The sequence below is a fragment of the Panthera onca genome, chromosome A2, assembly GCF_046562875.1.
Source record: "Panthera onca isolate mPanOnc1 chromosome A2, mPanOnc1 haplotype 2, whole genome shotgun sequence".
In the NCBI taxonomy this organism is placed as follows: Eukaryota; Metazoa; Chordata; class Mammalia; order Carnivora; family Felidae; genus Panthera; species Panthera onca.
Genome location: NC_138340.1, coordinates 80,432,607 through 80,450,408, shown reverse-complemented (window position 1 = coordinate 80,450,408; position 17,802 = coordinate 80,432,607). Strand labels below are relative to the sequence as shown.

The window sequence follows — 17,802 nt, the reverse complement described above, 5'->3', positions numbered from 1 at the left end:
AAGCAGAAAAACAAGATCAAATTTACTTAAGATTTATGCTGACGACTGTATGGAAGATAAATTCAAAAGTACTTGGTGACAGGGAGACCAGTTAGGACAATGGTGCAATAGTCTAGGAGACAAAGAAAATATAGATTTAAGGTCATGGCAATGGGGAAAGAAAGGAATATATCCAAGAACCATCTGTATTTAGGAGGAAAAATAGATTGGACTTGGTGACCAAGTAAATGGAGACAAAATCATTCAGAGATGATTTCTCCATTGAACTAAAAAATACCTATATTATCTTTGTGTTTCTAGCACCTAACATTGTGCATACCACAAAGTATGTGCTTTGTTAAAGGCTGAATAAATAAATAATTAGTTCTGAAATCTAGGTAACACTGAAAAAACAGAAAGAGGTTTAGGGAATAATTTTTGTTTTGGATACATTCAGTGTGTGATGACCACAGCACATTGATGTATGACTGTTCAGTTGGCAATTAGGGTCCAGAGCTAGGATAAGGGCTAGAAATACAGAACTGAAAAGATGTCAGCAGACACACAGCATTTGAAGTTAAGGGAGGAGACAAGACAGTTCAGGGTAAGTTTATTTCCCTTTCTGATTCCTAACTATCAATAGGGCATGACTACTCTCAATTCTAACTATCACATTCAGAGAGTCCAAGTTGAGGGAACAATTAGGTTCTATGGATGACTTAGCACTGAGAACCCCAATTTCTCACCTAGGGGAAAGGATAAGGACTTTTCTGCAGCATCAGCTACTGAAATATGTCTTTGTATGGGCAGGTGAGGCCAACATCCTCCCAAAGACTCTAATTAGTTGTGAGCTGACAAGGAATCAAGACAATTTCTCATTGGAAAACCCCTTAAGCATCAACGCTTCTTCTAATCATCTTTTTGTAAAAGTATTTTAATATGTAGCACACATTTCCATGATGTAGATTTTTCCAAATCATTTAACTCCTAACCTATTCTTATTGAAACTCCTTTCCTCATTAAGACAAACTAGTCATAAAGCTCTAATTAAGGTATGCATTTGCCTATAATAGTCACTATATTAACAATACAGGTTCTCTTAAATAGGCAAGCGAAGGCACATTTCCATACATTCCTTTGTGTTTTCAGCAAAAAATTCTGCCAAGCCAAATAAAATTTATTGGTGTTGAATGCATTTGCCCCCAAAATGTGAACAAAGGGTATACATTTGGTATACTTATTAGAGGCACTACTAAGCTTTGAGAAAGGTAGTTATAAAATATTGCCTACAAAAATAAGGTACCAATATATTATTTTACTCAAAAGGTGAAAGCATAATTTATGCATTTTTTTTTATCCCTTAGGCAGTATTTTACATGTCACCCTTAAGCAATGGTTCCATTTTTCTAGAGTTCAATAAAAATGCCTACTGCTGGGCTGATATATTCACAAAGGCAAAGGAGCTACACTGAAGAAATTTAATACCAGAGTTAGGGAAGACATGAGAAGAGTAGTGTAGGGGTAAACACTGTTCTTTTACAGATGACAAGAAATTCAACCTGGGCAATAGAGTAAAATATACTGTGCCCTTTTTTTTTTTTAATCTTTGGTAATGATTATATTAGTATTCTTTACCACAAAAGTAACTTGACTCTTTTGAAATATGAAACATCCCTAAATAGTTTTTTAAAAATCTGCAGAAATAAGCACCTACTACAGAGAGGCCTGATGGCAGAATAGTAATACATCCACATTAGGGGTAGTAGTGGATTCGAGAATCTAATTTACTGCACCAGTGGAGACTAAGCATCATGGCAGTCAGGCTCTTCAAGGCTAGAGAAGGGCCTGCCTCAGTCAAACAGCACCCCTGCTGACTTATATTCATCAGTGAAGCAGACATTAAGTAAGCCTCCTAACCGTGTTTGCAATGAAATGTCCCACAATCTCAGTTGTGGTTTAAAAAAACATAATAAGATTATTAGAAAATGTTAGCATTCAAGATATTTTCTGCGATTTATATAATTTACGTTAATACCATCAAGTATTTAAGTTGGATATAACAGAGACACTGGAATGTGATTACAAGCCAAATGAAGCACAGACAAATCACCAAAAAATAGCTTTTCATATCTTCTAATACTCTACTATGCAGAGAATCTATTTTCAGGAAAACTGTCTGTTTTCTTCGCTACCTTTAATATATAGAAATAGAAAATAATGATACTTAAACTCGCTTCATAATATATTATAGCTAGATTTTAGGACATTACTCTTTATGTTTATGAGGTTCAAATTCTTATCTAATCAGTATGTCTATGGGATAGTATTTCATCAACTATGATTTCTGATGCTAGGAGACTAGCTAGTATTTAATAAATGTTATTACTTTTCCTGTAAAAATATGTATCAAACAACTATAATATTATAAAATATGCAAACTAATTTTTTTAAGGTAAAGAAGTTTTCTAATTATAAGTAAAATCTATAAAATCAGTTTATTTGGTTAAAGTAGTTTTCGTTAAAAGTTTACAAAAATAGTTTGAAATATTGTATATAAAAGAGAGATGTAATAGTATAATCTACAATCACCAAGCATTTGATATATACCCATTTGACTTTTTAAGAGCCACCTAGTTTATAATAAGCCGAATATAATACACTGCTTATTTGTCCATAACAAGTTTCAAGTCTTAATTGGGATTGTTTGATACCAATAAACACAACTAATTGAGTCTAATTTACTTACAACTAAATTTAATTTGATATTGGCAAAATTTAATTATGACCAGGTATAAAACAATCATGTTCCACAACACTAAGTTCAAGGCATGTCAAAAGGAAAGATTCAACAAACACGTTTGTTAATTTTTTTTTTAATGTTTAGTTTTGAAAGAGAGAGAGAGAGGGAATGAACAAGCAGGGGAGGAGTAGAAAGAAAGGGAGACAGAGAATCTAAAGCAGGCTCCAGGCTCAACTGTCAGCACAGAGCCGGAAGCTGGGCTTGAACTCACAAGCAGTGAGATCATGACCTGAGCCAAAGTCAGACGCTGAACCAACTGAGCCACCCAGACGCTCCTAAAATTTTTATTTTTAAATGTTTTTGAAATAAATAATATTAACAAAATCCCTTCTATACTTTAAAAAAGCAGGAAATTATACAAATTTACTGTACATCTACCTATATTTGAAGAAAAATGCCAAAAATCTGGCTTTGGTTGAATAAAGGTTAGCAGTCCTAACAAGTACAGCAAAAACATCTTCCAGCTATGATAAATTAGAGGTGAAGCCTCTGCTTCAGAAAACTCGCACAGGTAAAATAACTAAATTATCATTCTGCATTCTGACTGATAATTATCTGGAAATTATCAAAATTATTAAATATATCCTGTAGAGCTTATAAACCACAACTAAATGAGTAGAAAGCATGAAGTTATCTAAATGCTACTGCAATTAATGCAATCTTTGTGGGGAAAGATCAAGTTGATTCATGACCAAAAAATTAAACTGATGTAGAAATATAGTCCAAATATATTCCAGTATGTATAAGGCATCATGACATGAGTTCAAAAAGCAGAGAAAGTAGAAATGGAAATGTGTATTTTTTTAAAAAATATACCTGTATGTTATACTTTGCTCAAGATTTTTCTTTTTTATACTCTTAAAAATGATAATAAATTTATAAGGACATTAAAAAAAATGTTCTTTATTTATTTTTGAGACAGAGAGAGACAGAGCATGAGTAGGGGAGGGGCAGAGAGAGAGGGAGACATAGAATCTGAAGCAGGCTCCAGGCTCTGAGCTGTCAGCACAGAGCCCGATGCGGGGATCGAACTCACAGGCTGTGAGATCCTGACCTGAGCCAAAGTCAGGTGCCCAACCGACTGAGCCATCCAGGTGCCCCAATTTATAAGGACATTTTAATTTAATCTTTTCCTTATCAAATTATGCACACCTAAATAGGAAGCCATTCAGAAATTACATATTAATTACCAAAAAAAAATCAATTTGTCAGTATGGCACATAGAACTATTATTTTTTAATTTTTTAATTTTTATTTTTTTTTAACGTTTATTCATTTTTGAGAGACAGAGCATGAGTAGGGGAAGGGCAAAGAGAAAGGGAGACATAGAATCAGGAGCAGGCTCCAGGCTCTGAGCTGTCAGCACAAAGCCTAATGCAGGGCTCGAACCCACGAACCAGGAGATCATGACCTGAGTAGAAGTCAGACACTTAACCGACTGAGCCACCCAGGTGCCCCTAGAACTATTTTTTAAAGGAACAATGTATGTTCCTTTTCATATCTTTCGGCTATTTCTTGACATTAATTTAGAGTGCACTGTTTCTTATAATATAGCAATATAATAATTATATTATTTTAAAACTCCTGAATTGTGGAATTACAGTGAACTATCTTTAAAAATAATTTTTCAAAATGCTAACTGATCAAATAAGATCAATGATAATATGTAATATATGTATAATTGAATGTCCTTAAATTTTTAAATATAACTTTCCTTTATAAAAGTCACTTTAAAAACCTACACCAATAATTTCAGAAATACACTCTTCAGCAAATTTATCTCTGGGAAAAGAGAAGGCAATATGGCTTAATATTTTAAAATAAGTGATACACATGGCCACAATCTTAAAGAACTGTATTCCCACTATCTTCACCTAACTACAAGACTATGGAGGAGGTGGGCAAGGATGAGTAAGAGAAGACACAGAAATATCAAAAGTTTGAACAAGACGGTGCAAAAAATTTCCAAATTACCATTCTTCATCAAAGAAAAAGAAGATGAAGAAGCATAACTGGTTTTCATATGCTTCTGAAAAAAAGACAATTCAGTAGTATCTATTCTAAAGATAAGTGGTCTTCAATAACATATCTAATCAAATTAAAATTTGAAAGTAATACCTATAACCTTGACCACTTCCTGTATTTAAATGGCATAGTTTATCCATTCTAGCCACACTGACAAAGAATGAAAACATCAGAATTAATGCTTTGCCATTCACAAAGCTCAGATACATATATAAGAGATATATTTGTTTTAGGTCAGTGAAAATTTTTTAAATGATCCACGTCCCTGACTACAAGATTGTATTAAATTGCAAAAGCCTAAACTTATTTGAAAGTCTCAGAAAAATTTAAAAACCATGTTTCGATTTGATCAATCTGAGCATTAATCTATTGTAAAATGTTGAATGTGGTAATATTATTTTACCTAGTTATGAGACTAAAAGATTAATGAATAGAATTTTGTCTAAAATTTGATAAAGAACATATTCAGAAGAATAACAATTACAGTACTACTATTACTAATCCCATTATGAATTTGATTATCATTCTTAACTGGAATTTTAACAACTTTAAAGATTCCTTAACCTACTATTTTTATAGCTTTTTTACAGATTAGATTTAACTGGACTTGAAATCTTGCAATGGAAATAAAATTTCACGTCAAGAAATCATGAACATATATGCCACATTTGATCAATTTTTTTTAACAGGAGTAGAATCAAGCCTCTCCTTTTTTTTAATTAATTTGTATTTATTTTTTTGACAGAGAGACAGAGAGAACAAGCATGGGAGGGGCAGAGAGAGGGAAACAAAGAATCCAAGGCAGGATCTGTGCTGACAGCACAGAGCCTGATATGGGGCTCAAACCCACCAACTGTGAGATCATGACCTGAGCCGAACTTAGACCAACTGAGCCACCCAGGTGCCCCTTGATCAATTTACCATATGTAAAAAGTTATTAAATAATTATGTAACATGTAACAGCACATTACTATAAAATAAATCCTTAAAGGATACAGAACAAGGGAGTAGAAAAATAATACATTATCATCTCATATAGACACATTACAGCCAAAAGAAAATAACTTTCTTCTAAGTGGAAAATACTTATGCAACACAATTCTTTACCAATCTTTACATTTTCATGAACGTGTACACATATGTGCACACACACACATATTTCATTATCCATCTTCAGGCAATTGTATTTTTGTTCAAATAAACCAGTTTTTGAAATTAACAGATTTCTCTAAACATGAAAGACTATATAAAGGAGTCAAAGCGGTTTTCCTAGTGCATCTTAAAGCTAGAATGCAGCAATATTGCCATCTAGTGTCCATATCAAGTAAGCAATGCCAATACAAATGTCCTATTTTTTTCATTTAGAAAATTAAACGTGCATAGGTAAACTGTGATTCCTATGGGCAAGAGCATAGTTGATGAATGAAAAGGAGAAAATACAAAAGGATCTGGGAATCCATGGGAAGGAAAAAAATAAGCATGTAGGAGAAATACCCTTTTTCTGAATGTGATTTCAGCCACATTTTGTTCTTAAACAGGGTTTGTATGTTACTTGACTTTCTTGGCTACTTCACTGACCAAGCAAATAGGGTTAGTTATATCTATCCATCTGTGTTCCCTCACCCTTTGTATCCCAAATGGGAATCACTGAGATCAAGTCCTAAATGAGCTGTCATCCAATGAACACAAATTCATTTAAAACCATGTTTTAAACATACAAAATTGCCAGTTTGATTACTGCTAGTGAGAAAAAATAAAGAACAAGAATTTGTTTAGGTGTTTAAGGTTGAAGATAAATTAACTTCCTTAAAAACATAAAGATACATCTAGGCCTTAATTACATTAGACACTGTTGAAAGCATAAAAACTGGTGACACTGTTTATCTACGATCAAAGCCTCAGAGTAGTAAATCTCTACATCAGCAACCTCTTGGTGCTTTGGACTGTCTATCCCTATAAACCTAGACATACTTCTGGGGACAAGCTGCATCTAAATCTGGATGCTGCCAGTGACTTGCTGTGTGATCTTGGGCAGATCTTTTAGGCATTCTGAGCTTCAGTTCCTTCTCCTTTATAACAATTAACTTAGCATGCGCAAGACTGCTCTACCAACGTAAGGTACGATACATAAGGCAGCAACAGCAAGGCACGATGTGTGGTGGTGGCAGAACTAGACTACTGGCTCCCAATTCCAGTGACTACTACCACTGCTACTATGCAGCACCATCCACTTTCAATGAAAATGATGCCACAGTTCACGAACATGTCTAGCTTTTTCTTAGTCCCACACCTTTGCTCCTATCACCCCCCCCTTAAATCTCTAGTCTAACTGGATGCTACTCACTGGAAGTAAGATGTCCGCTTTCTCTCTTACTTTTTCTTTTTATTTATCTATTTTCTCATTTTTGTACAATAAACACCTATCACTTATGTAAACTAGAAATCCTTACAGAAAAAACAACCCTACTCGTTGCACACAGCCCAGCTCCATTTTGTGCCTTTTCTGTGAAGTGATCTTTCTCTCATCTTGCCCTATCCAAAAGTGATCTCTCTCTGCTCTAAAATTCTCAGTAGCACCATCTAGCATCCATTTAACAGTCTTATAGCATTATTGTTATGTACATGCTTTTTCCCTCCTAGAATAAATTACAAGTTCTCTGAAGGGGGAAAAAACCCCACTTATTATCTTTCTTTCCATTCCCCAACAAGGTAATTTTGGGGCATCTGTGAAATACAATCACATGTGATGCAAATGCCTTCCTTTTCTGTTTAGAACTGTCTGCCTCACTTCTCTAGGCTTTGGTTCTCAAAGATCTATTCATTGTGTCATATTGAGAATATCATTTAACCTCTCTAAGGCTCAATTCCTTATAAAAAGTTCATAATACCTGTTTTCTGTTTCACAGTTATTGCAAGAGCAGAAACAAAACATAAATGTCATGTAGTGTATGTAGAAAGCTATTAACAAAATGCAAAGTCTGATTAAAAAGTAATTTCAGGGGTGCCTGGGTGGCTCAGTCGGTTAGGTGTCCGACTTTGGCTCAGGTCATGATCTCATGTTTCGTGAGTTCGAGCCCCACATCAGGCTCTGTGCTGACAGCTCAGAGCCTTGGGCCTGCTTCAAATTCTGTGTCTCCCTCTGTCTCCCTCTCCACTGCTTGTGCTCTGTCTCTCTCAAGAATAAATAAACATTAAAAAAAAGTTTAAAAAGTAATTTCAGGCAAAGTTTTTTAAAAATATATATGAAAAAAAAATCCCTGTAATACAGATTAAAACTGAATTAGATTTTTAAAATTAACAGCATTAAGGCTACCAATCTAGCTAAGCTATTATTTACATAGCCTAATAACCAACTAGAATACCTTTCTTCAAGGACACAATAAATGTAGATAAGAACTTTCTATAAATTCTGACATACAAAAATTATCTAACTTCAGGGTGCAGAATGTCGAGAACATATCTGTTTTTGGTTCTCAAAGTCTTCTTTAAATGAAAACTTAAAAGTTACCACCATCCGTAACATAAATGTTATTATGTTACATATTTTTCAACCTAAATATACATAAAACAAAATGCTCATTGCAAAATCTGAGGTGAGTGCTTTTCATTAATATTAGTCACATCATTCATTTATCTTCTAGTCATTCATACCATGTGGTAAGAATTGTTTTTATGTGCCAATTAAGAAATCTATTGTGACCATATTTTTAATAGGTTTTTCTTAAAATGTCAACTGAAATAAAAACCTTAATGACTGTTTTGTTTAAAAAAAAAAGTCATATTTCATATTTTTATGCTACTGCTGCCATCTAGTGAAAATTCTGAGAACTTAACCATTCTGGGAAGTTATTTTTTTTAAATCATACTGTGGGAGCACGTGGGTGGCTCAGCTCAGGTCACAATCTCATGGTTCATGAGATCAAGCCCCCACACCATGATCTGTGCTGAAACACCGAGCCTCCTGGGATTCTCTCTCTCCTCTCTCTGCCCACCCCTGCTCATGCTCGCACTCGTTCTCTCTCAAAATAAGCATTTTTTTTTAAATCATTCTGTCAATTTATAAGATATATATATGAGGAATAAGTATATCATAGATTACTTTCTTATAAATAAGTTTTTAAACATTTTGTCTTCATTAGATTATATTTCTACATTATAATTCTTCAATTTAATCATGAAGCCACTTATTTATTTAATCAGCAAGATAATTATAATCATTTAATTTAAAAATTCCTTTACTGAGGGGAGTCTGGGTGGCTCAGTCAGTTAAGCATTCAATTCTTGATTTCGGCTCAGGTTATGGTCTCCCGGTTCGTGAGTTCGAGCCCCACATCAGGGCTGTTAGCACAGAGCCTGCTTGAGATTCTCTTTTCCCAAACTCTCTGCCCCTCCCCCGCTTGCTATTTACTAAAAAATAAACACTAAAAAAATTCCTTTATTGAAAAAAGAAAACATCCAAAAATATCAAGTTGTTTTTGTCATCAAGTTATACCTATAAATAGAAGCATATTCAGGGATATCCTCAAAGATGCTGTATTTGGAATTTTCAAGTACTTACCAAGAACAAAGTTCATTCCACAGTTAAAACGGTAACATATCCTGACTAAAAATCTAAATGCTTGGAACTATACCAACTATACTACCAGAATTATTCCATAAAAATGAAGATGACAGATAATAACCTATCAGTAAGCTTACCTGGGAAAAGATGTTTGCTGTTGGAGCAACCCTGCTATCCACGATACTATACAATATTGCTAATAACCTGTCAAGTGGAAATGGTTTTGGACCGAGAAGATGATTGCTTGTCTGTAACAACAAAAGAACACGGATTTTATTTTTACAGCAGTACACTTTCTGTACTACAAATTCCTTGTAACAAAACATGTATATTGTTCCCCAAAGACCCTAACAATTCTAACTTCCAGTCTCTACCTTAAAACCTTAGCTGATACGATCATGAATTTTTTGAACATTTCCTTCAAGTTTTTCTGACTTAACATAAACAGATATTAAAACAACTGACAATTCATTCATCTCAGTCCTGAACATCCTGAATATCACACCTATTTTGCTGCTGTAATTAGATGTTCAGTGAGTTAGCCAAGTCATTTGTCAAAACAGTGCATATCCAAAACCAGGGTCTAGGTCCTAACTCCTAGATAGAACTTACTCCTTACTGCTCATTATTCACTCTTCTGTGTTCCATCACCAGGAAAATACATTTGTTCCACATTAGTAATTCTAAAAAGATCAGTTATAGTAAATACTAGCTTAGAAAACTTATAAAATATTTTGTAATTTGTGAATACGCTGTCAGCCTGAAACACAAAATTTAAAAACTGAAAAATTATAAAACGTTCATACTTGTGTACAAAGTCACATGATACAATTACTTGTTATTAGAAAACTGAAGTGCTCAGGGCACCTGGGTGGCTCAGTTGGTTGAGAGTCTGACTTTGGCTCAAGGTCATGATCTCCTGGTTCACAAGTTCAAGCTCCACATAGGGTTCTGTGCTAAAAGCTCAGAGCCTGGAACCTACTTCGGATTCTGTGTCTCCCTCTCTCTCTGCCCCTCCCCCGCTCATTCTCTCTCTCTCTCTCTCTCTCTCTCTCTCTCTCTCTCTCCCCCCCCAAATAAACATGAAAAAAAAAGAAAACCGAAGTACTCAAGGTCCACTCGGTAAGATAATTTTAGTAGCACTGCTAGAATTTAAGTACTCTATATTAAGCAATGGCAAATAAATGGAAATCTTCACTTACATGCAAGAGAATAACTATTTCTTTAAAGAAGAAAAAAGAAGAATGTCTAAAGAAAAATGCCTACACAGAATTACAAAACGTTTACCTCAGCTATTTATATCTAAAAAATAGTTCAGAAATCATTTTCCAGGTCTTAAACTTTATATCCTTTCTCATCAAACACTTCAAACCCTTAGAAAAAATACAGAGGCTGATATAACAAATAACAATGTACCCAGTACCCAATTTTATCAAACCCTGACATTATGCAGTATGTGCAAAGAAATAAAACATCAGATCACATTATAGATAAATTGAAGCTCCCTTACACCCCTCTCACATCTCATTTTCTCCCTAGAAGGAGTCACTATCCAGAATTTGTTTTTACCACTTTCATTACAGGTTTTATACCAGTACTACATATGTATTCATAAATAATAATATATAGCATTATCTGCAACATCTAATCTCATATAAATGATACTATTTTGGACTATCACTCTGCCATGTTGCTTTTTTCCTTCAACATGTTTTTGAGATTTATCCATATTGATACATGCATCTCTAATCCCAAAAAAAAATTGTTTTAATGTTTATTTATTTTTGAGAAAGAGAGAGAGAGCGCGAGCAGTCAAGGGGCCAAGAGACAGGGAGACACAGAATATGAAGCAGGCTCTAGGCTCTGAGCTATCAGCAGAGCCCAACGCAGGGCTTGAACTCACGAACTGGGAGATCATGACCTGAGCCAAAGTCAGACGCTCAACCAACTGAGCCACCCAGGCGCCCTACTTTAATCCCATTTACAAACTGCCCTACAGAATGCCATCAGTATCTACTTCTAAAAATTCATCACTATCATTCATCACAAATGATACTGTGATGGACAATCCTGTACATTTTCCCCTTGTGTACATGTGTGAGTTTCGCTAAATGGGATTGCTAAGTTAAAGGAGAGGGCACAGACAATGCTGTGTGCTCACCCACACTTTGTTCTTGGGCACATGGGAAGACTACATTTCTCAGTATCTCCTGCAGTTGGATGAATACATGTGACTGTGATGTAACCTACTTCCAAATCTGGCCTTTCAAACCTTTAATCTTCTTTTAATCCTTTAATCTTCTTACCCTTCAGTGGCAACTTTGGAAATCACCATGTTTCACTTGGCATCACTATAAAACAGGGCCACCCAACTCATACTCAGTTGTGTCATGAACAACATATAAACCTTTGTTATGTGAAGTCAACTGAGGGTTTGGAGATTTGTTTTTGTACAACAGCATACCCTGGTCTATCCTGACAAATATAAAGTACATTCACGTATTAACTTTAATTATCGCCAACCTACAGAATATGCAGGCTCATATTCTTCTACATTACCAGCAACATTTGAAAGCATCACTTTTTTTTTTTTTAGTTTTGCCAATCCGAGAACATGAAACATCAGCTATGGTTTACAGTCTCATCTCTCTCACTAGTGAATGAGACTGATAATCATGTCAGGTTTGTTAGACATTCAAGTTCCTTTTTGTATCATTTACCCACTTATCAATTGGATTTTTGCCTTTTTCTTACGGGTTTGTATAGTAAGTCTTTAAAAAAATCTAGATACTAATCATTTGTCAGTTGTATGACAGTGGTTAACATGGCGGGCTTTGGAGTCAGAAAGTCCTGGAAGCGCATGCTAGTTCTACCACTTAACTACATAACTTTGTGCCAGTTATTGAATTAATTTTTCTTTAATAGTTACTCAGTTTCCTCACCTAGAAAATGAAGACAATCACAGTAACCACATGCAACAAGTCACTCTGAGAACTAAAATAAGATCAAACACAGAGCTTCACAGTATTTGGCTTATAAATGCTCAACAGCTTTTAATATAATCATCATGATATAGATATACTTGTTTCTGTGTTCTTTTTCTTTTCTAGATAACTGCCCTGAAAACAGGAAATGTTTTATTCACCTTTTTATCCCTAGCACTTGGGATCGTTAAATAAATGAACAGATAAATGGACAATGAATAAATAAATGAAATGATGTTCAAGGAAAGAAAGAAAAAAATTAAGGTAAATGCTGAGATATCTAAATGGAATTGGTGTCCCTGTCCTCATTAACACTTAGAAATGATTTGAGGTTAGTTCCTAAATTCCAGAAGTGTTAGAATCACGTGGGAGGCAATTCGGCCTAAGAATCGCATTATGAAAACCTACTTCTCTGATTTTCACTTTTTAAATTTTCTGATTAGAAAACACATATCCAATTTAAAATTAAAGTGTTCTAGTGGCATGCAAGCCATATAATTTATCTTCCTCACTGAACTGGTTTTGTGTGCTATAAATGCAAGGTGGCTTCCTATCTAGAGGGGAAGACGAAGTCTGAGAAATGCCTATAAATTCACTATAGAGCTCAAGAAGGAAGGCCTGTAAGAACAGAAAAATCAAACAAGGAAATCAAATCAATTTTTGAGGCGTTAAATGGCATCAAATTTGGTGTCAAGTTACATAAAGAAAAGTAGAGACAGAAAGTTAGGGTTATGGATATCTATACCAGAAAAATTAAAACTAGAAACAATTCAAAGAGGAGGAATGGGACTATGGATGAGGAGAGCGGAAAAACCGTTGCTTTTCTATGTAAACCAACTGGCAAGTAATCTGGTATCACGTGTATGCATTAGTTGAATTAAAAACTAAAATCTTAAAAAACCAGTGTCAACTGAGTATACACAGAAAGAATTACACAATTGAAGATCTGTAATATTTTCAAAACAACTGTTACAATAATTATTCACGTGGTTTGCTTTTTAAGGTTTGATGCCCTGATTAGATTGAGAGCTTCAGGAGGGCACAGACAATGGCTGTTCTGCTCTCCGCAATATCCATAGCATCCAGCAGAGTGCTCGGCATAAAATAAGCATTCAATCAAGATTTCAGGAGGAGAGGGAACAAAAATATAAACTAAAAACTGTACAGTTTCAGTTAAGCTCAGATTTTTAAAACGACATGAACCAAAGACAAAAGAGGCTATTATAAAATTCAAGTCAGTAAGAAGAACTAGAGTTCAGGGGTGCCTAAGGGGCTCAGTCAGTTGAGCATCTGATTCTTGATTTCGGCTCAGGTCATGATCTCATGGTTCGTGGGTTCAGGCCCTGTGTTGGGCTCTGTGCTGATGGTATGGAGCCTGCTTGGGATTCCTTCTCCCTCCCCACCTCTCTCTGCCCCTCCCCCACTCGTGCTCACTTGCTCACTCTCTCTGAAGAAATAAATGGAGGAGGAGGAGGAGGAGGAGGAGGAAGAGGAAGAGGAAAACAACAACAACAACTACTACTGCTAGAACTAGAGTTCCTTTATAGCTAGAGACATTTTCAGGAGGTCTCTGCTCACACAGTTCCCTCCGTCAAGACTGTCCTTCTCACGGACTTGCACAAATCCACTCATTCCACAGGGGCGGTCTGAGTGCTAGCTCTTCACAGTCCTCACTGATGACCAGCACGCATACATCTTCCACCTCAAAATTTTTAAATGGTTTTCTAAGTCTAAAGAATAGGCCTAAAATTCTCAGTCTTGTATTCATTCTTCAATTTTCTTCATTTGTAAACACCCAGCAAATAACCACCAAGTCCTGAGATACAGAAATGAAGAGATAAGATTCCTTCCCTTAACCTTAAGGAACTGGTGACTGACAAAATTCCTCCATAATCTGGCCTCAAATGACTTGTCTGAAATTCACTGGACATTTCAGCCAATTACATTTCATTATTTCTTTTATACCCTACATTTTTTACCTCTGCTTCTTCGCTCCAGTCATTTCCTCAAGTGGCATGGCCTCCTCTCCCATCTTTGCACATCCAATCCTCACCATTCTTGAGCACCCATTCATATGTAAGGCCTACCACAAATCCTTCCCTGACCACCCCAGCTGTAAGTACTCTCTCCTATCAATCCTTTATGACCTAAAGTAACCACACACATAAGAAAGAGGGTACAAAATCAACAATATGCCTATAGTGGAAAACCCAATCAGAGATGTCTCAGTGAAGAGGCAATACCAGAAGAATTTTTCCGTGCCAAGCAAATGTATTGGGTAAGGAAATTTCCCTGTCAAACTCTGACTCTGTGTGAAGAGAGGAAAAAAGTCTTCTCTGAGATTTCAACTAGAAAGTAGGGCTTAATGCTGATGGGGGGAGTGGGAGTATAATTCACAGTATCTCTGCAGTCTGAAATCCCACCCACAAGGCTAAGAACTGAATTTCAAATGATCACAGGTTACTGGTGCTCTTAAATGCCTGCACAGAAGTAAATGTAACACCTTTCTAAAGAGCACACTTCAGGCTTCAAAAATTCCAAATGACCAAGTTTGGTCAACAATTAAAAATAATAAAATATTCAGGAACAAGGCATTTTGTCAGCAAAAATAGAAAATGGAAAATTAGTAGACCAATAAGGTCTTCTAATACTGGAATATAAGGAGAACATAAAATATATTTATGTTAAAGAAAAATACGACTAGGAAAAATATAAAAGTCATCAGACTTGAAATAAACCAATGAAACATCTAAGAATTATAAATAAAATTACTGGAGTCACAAAGATGATGTAAACAAAATAGACAAAGCCAAAGAGAGAGTCAGAACACAGAACTGAAGAGATCACCCAGAACACAGCACACAGAGACCAAAGGTAATGAAGAATGAGAACGACTGAAGAAACAAAGAGGACACAGTGGGAAGGTCTAACCTACATCTAATCAGTGCCTCAGGAAGACATGTTAGAGAGAAAGACAACAAGGCACTATTTGAAGAGTTAATTCATCAGAACTGAATAAAGGTATCATTATGCAAATTCAGGAAAGAAAACAAATCCCAAGTAAAAACTTCAATCCCAGATTGACCACAGTGAAACAGAAAAAAAAACAAAAGCAAAAAACCAAAAAACACTACAGTTAAAGAAGAGACTTATAAGCAGCCAGAGAAAAACACAGATATCAACAAAGGAATAACAGACTAACAGTGTATTTTTCAGCAGCAACAATAAAGCCAGAAGACAGCAAAATGATGTCCTCAAAGTCCTGAGAAAACACTATCAATTTAGGAGGTTGAGGAAAACTGCTTGTGAGAATGGGAGTGAGAAACAAAACTCACAGCTTCTGTGGTACAAAGTTTACAGGTCGAACTTCATCTTTTGCCAAGAAAAGCAGCAGTGGTTTAAATGTACAGAGAGTGGAACAAGTGATCTGAGCAGGCCCAATGCTCCTTCCGCCAACTTCGATCTGGTCCCACACCCCTCCCTTCAAGGTGCTCAGAGCCTCTAATTCCTAAACTGTTCCAGACTCCTTGGTCAAATCTGCTTGCTTTGGGCTTAGGTGGCAGCCTTGTCTGGAGGCTTAGTCACCTGTGCGTGTACCTGTAACACAGTTCCAAACTGTGCAGGTCTCACATTTACTCTTTATCTGTTCATTCACCTTCTGTATTTCTTTAATGTTGTTCTTGTGGGTGTGTCAAAGGGGAAAAGAGGAAAACCAACCGTGTTTAGTTAAAAATTCCAGGATAATCTTCTCATCTATGAATTCTCTAAAAGAACTTGTCAACACACTTTTGTCTCTAGTATCAGCTCACTGGAATATGCCTTTGTCACTATGTTCAATACAACAAAATATGGAACCTTATCAATAAATAACTTCTTACATCCAAATGACTACTAAAAGCACACATTCACTTCCTATCGTATCCTGAATTCATGAGTTCTTTCTAACAGAGATGTTAAAATGTAAATACCTTTTCATGTTTCTTTAGGAAGTTGGTTTTCTTGATTTTCCCATGATGCTGCAATTAAGGAAAATAACTGTTAAGATAGAAAAAAAGGTAATACTCCATAAAAACAGAAAACGTAATGGAAAACATGGTACTAATTTTGTTATCTTAGACTTTCTTATTTATTACCACCTAAAATAACATATTTTAGGCTGCTCTGACTTAAGTTTAGATTGTATATGAGATTACTTATGCATGTAAAGAAATAAGGTGTTAAAATAAAATAGTGATACTTCCTAAAACTACTTAATATTTTGACTTAGTACAGCATTACTTGTTTCTATAAAAAAAAAAAAAAAAAAAACTTCCAAAGATAAATGGGTTTTTATTCATCCCTTAAGGCAGGCTACTAATTCGCATAAGAAACACTGATTGAGAACATTTAGGCAGGCACTTGGGATTTAGTAGTGGGAAAAAAAGATGTGTTCTTTGCTTTCATGAAACTAAAAACTAGTAGGGAGATAAACAAAACAACAAATAAAAACTTATTACAAACACATTGAATAATAAATCAAATTGCATACATGTTTTCAAAAAGAAAACAGGGGGGTTCCGGAAGATGGCGGCGTAGGAGGACGCGGGGCTCACAGCGCGTCCTGCCGATCACTTAGATTCCACCTACACCTGCCTAAAGAACCCAGAAAACCGCCAGAGGATTAGCAGAAGGGAGTCTCCGGAGTCAAGCGCAGACTAGAGGCCCACGGAAGAGGGTAGGAAGGGCGGCGAGGCGGTGCGCGCTCCACGGACTGGCGGGAGGGAGCCGGGGCGGAGGGGCGGCTCGCCGGCCAAGCAGAGCCCCCGAGTCTGGCTGGCAAAAGCGGAGGGGCCGGACGGACTGTGTTCCGACAGCAAGCGCGACTTAGCGTCTGGGAGGTCATAAGTTAACAGCTCTGCTCGGAAAGCGGGAAGGCTGGAGGACAAAGGGAGGGAGAGCTGCTGAGCCCCCGGAAGGCAGAGCTCAGCTTGGCGGGGAACAAAGGCGCCAGCGCCATCTCCCCCGCCCATCCCCCAGCCAAAATCCCAAAGGGAACCAGTTCCTGCCAGGGAACTTGCTCGCTCCGCGCAAACACCCAACTCTGTGCTTCTGCGGAGCCAAACCTCCGGCAGCGGATCTAACTCCCTCCCGCTGCCACAGGGCTCCTCCTGAAGTGGATCACCTAAGGAGAAGCGAGCTAAGCCTGCCCCTCCAGCCCCCGTGCACCTTGCCTACCCACCCCAGCTAATACGCCAGATCCCCAGCAACACAAGCCTGGCAGTGTGCAAGTAGCCCAGACGGGACATGCCACCCCACAGTGAATCCCGCCCCTAGGAGAGGGGAAGAGAAGGCACACACCAGTCTGACTGTGGCCCCAGCAGTGGGCTGGGGGCAGACATCGGGTCGGACTGCGGCCCCGCCCACTAACTCCAGTTATACACCGCAGCACAGGGGAAGTGCACTGCAGGTCCTCA

The 17,802-nt window shown here is 36.7% G+C and overlaps 1 protein-coding gene across 3 annotated transcripts in view; it reads right to left on the bottom strand.

Annotated features, from left to right (window-relative positions):
* ORC5 (origin recognition complex subunit 5) overlaps positions 1–17,802 on the bottom strand; it is an 85,303-nt gene that overhangs the window by 24,408 nt on the left and 43,093 nt on the right. For all 3 annotated transcript variants that reach the window (XM_060628465.3, XM_078442543.2, XM_078442542.1), the window contains exons 11-12: positions 16,318–16,365; positions 9,503–9,613 (exon numbers count right to left, since the gene is read on the bottom strand). In XM_060628465.3, the coding sequence (XP_060484448.2) occupies positions 9,503–9,613; positions 16,318–16,365 (159 nt within the window). The remainder of the gene's footprint in view (positions 1–9,502; positions 9,614–16,317; positions 16,366–17,802) is intronic.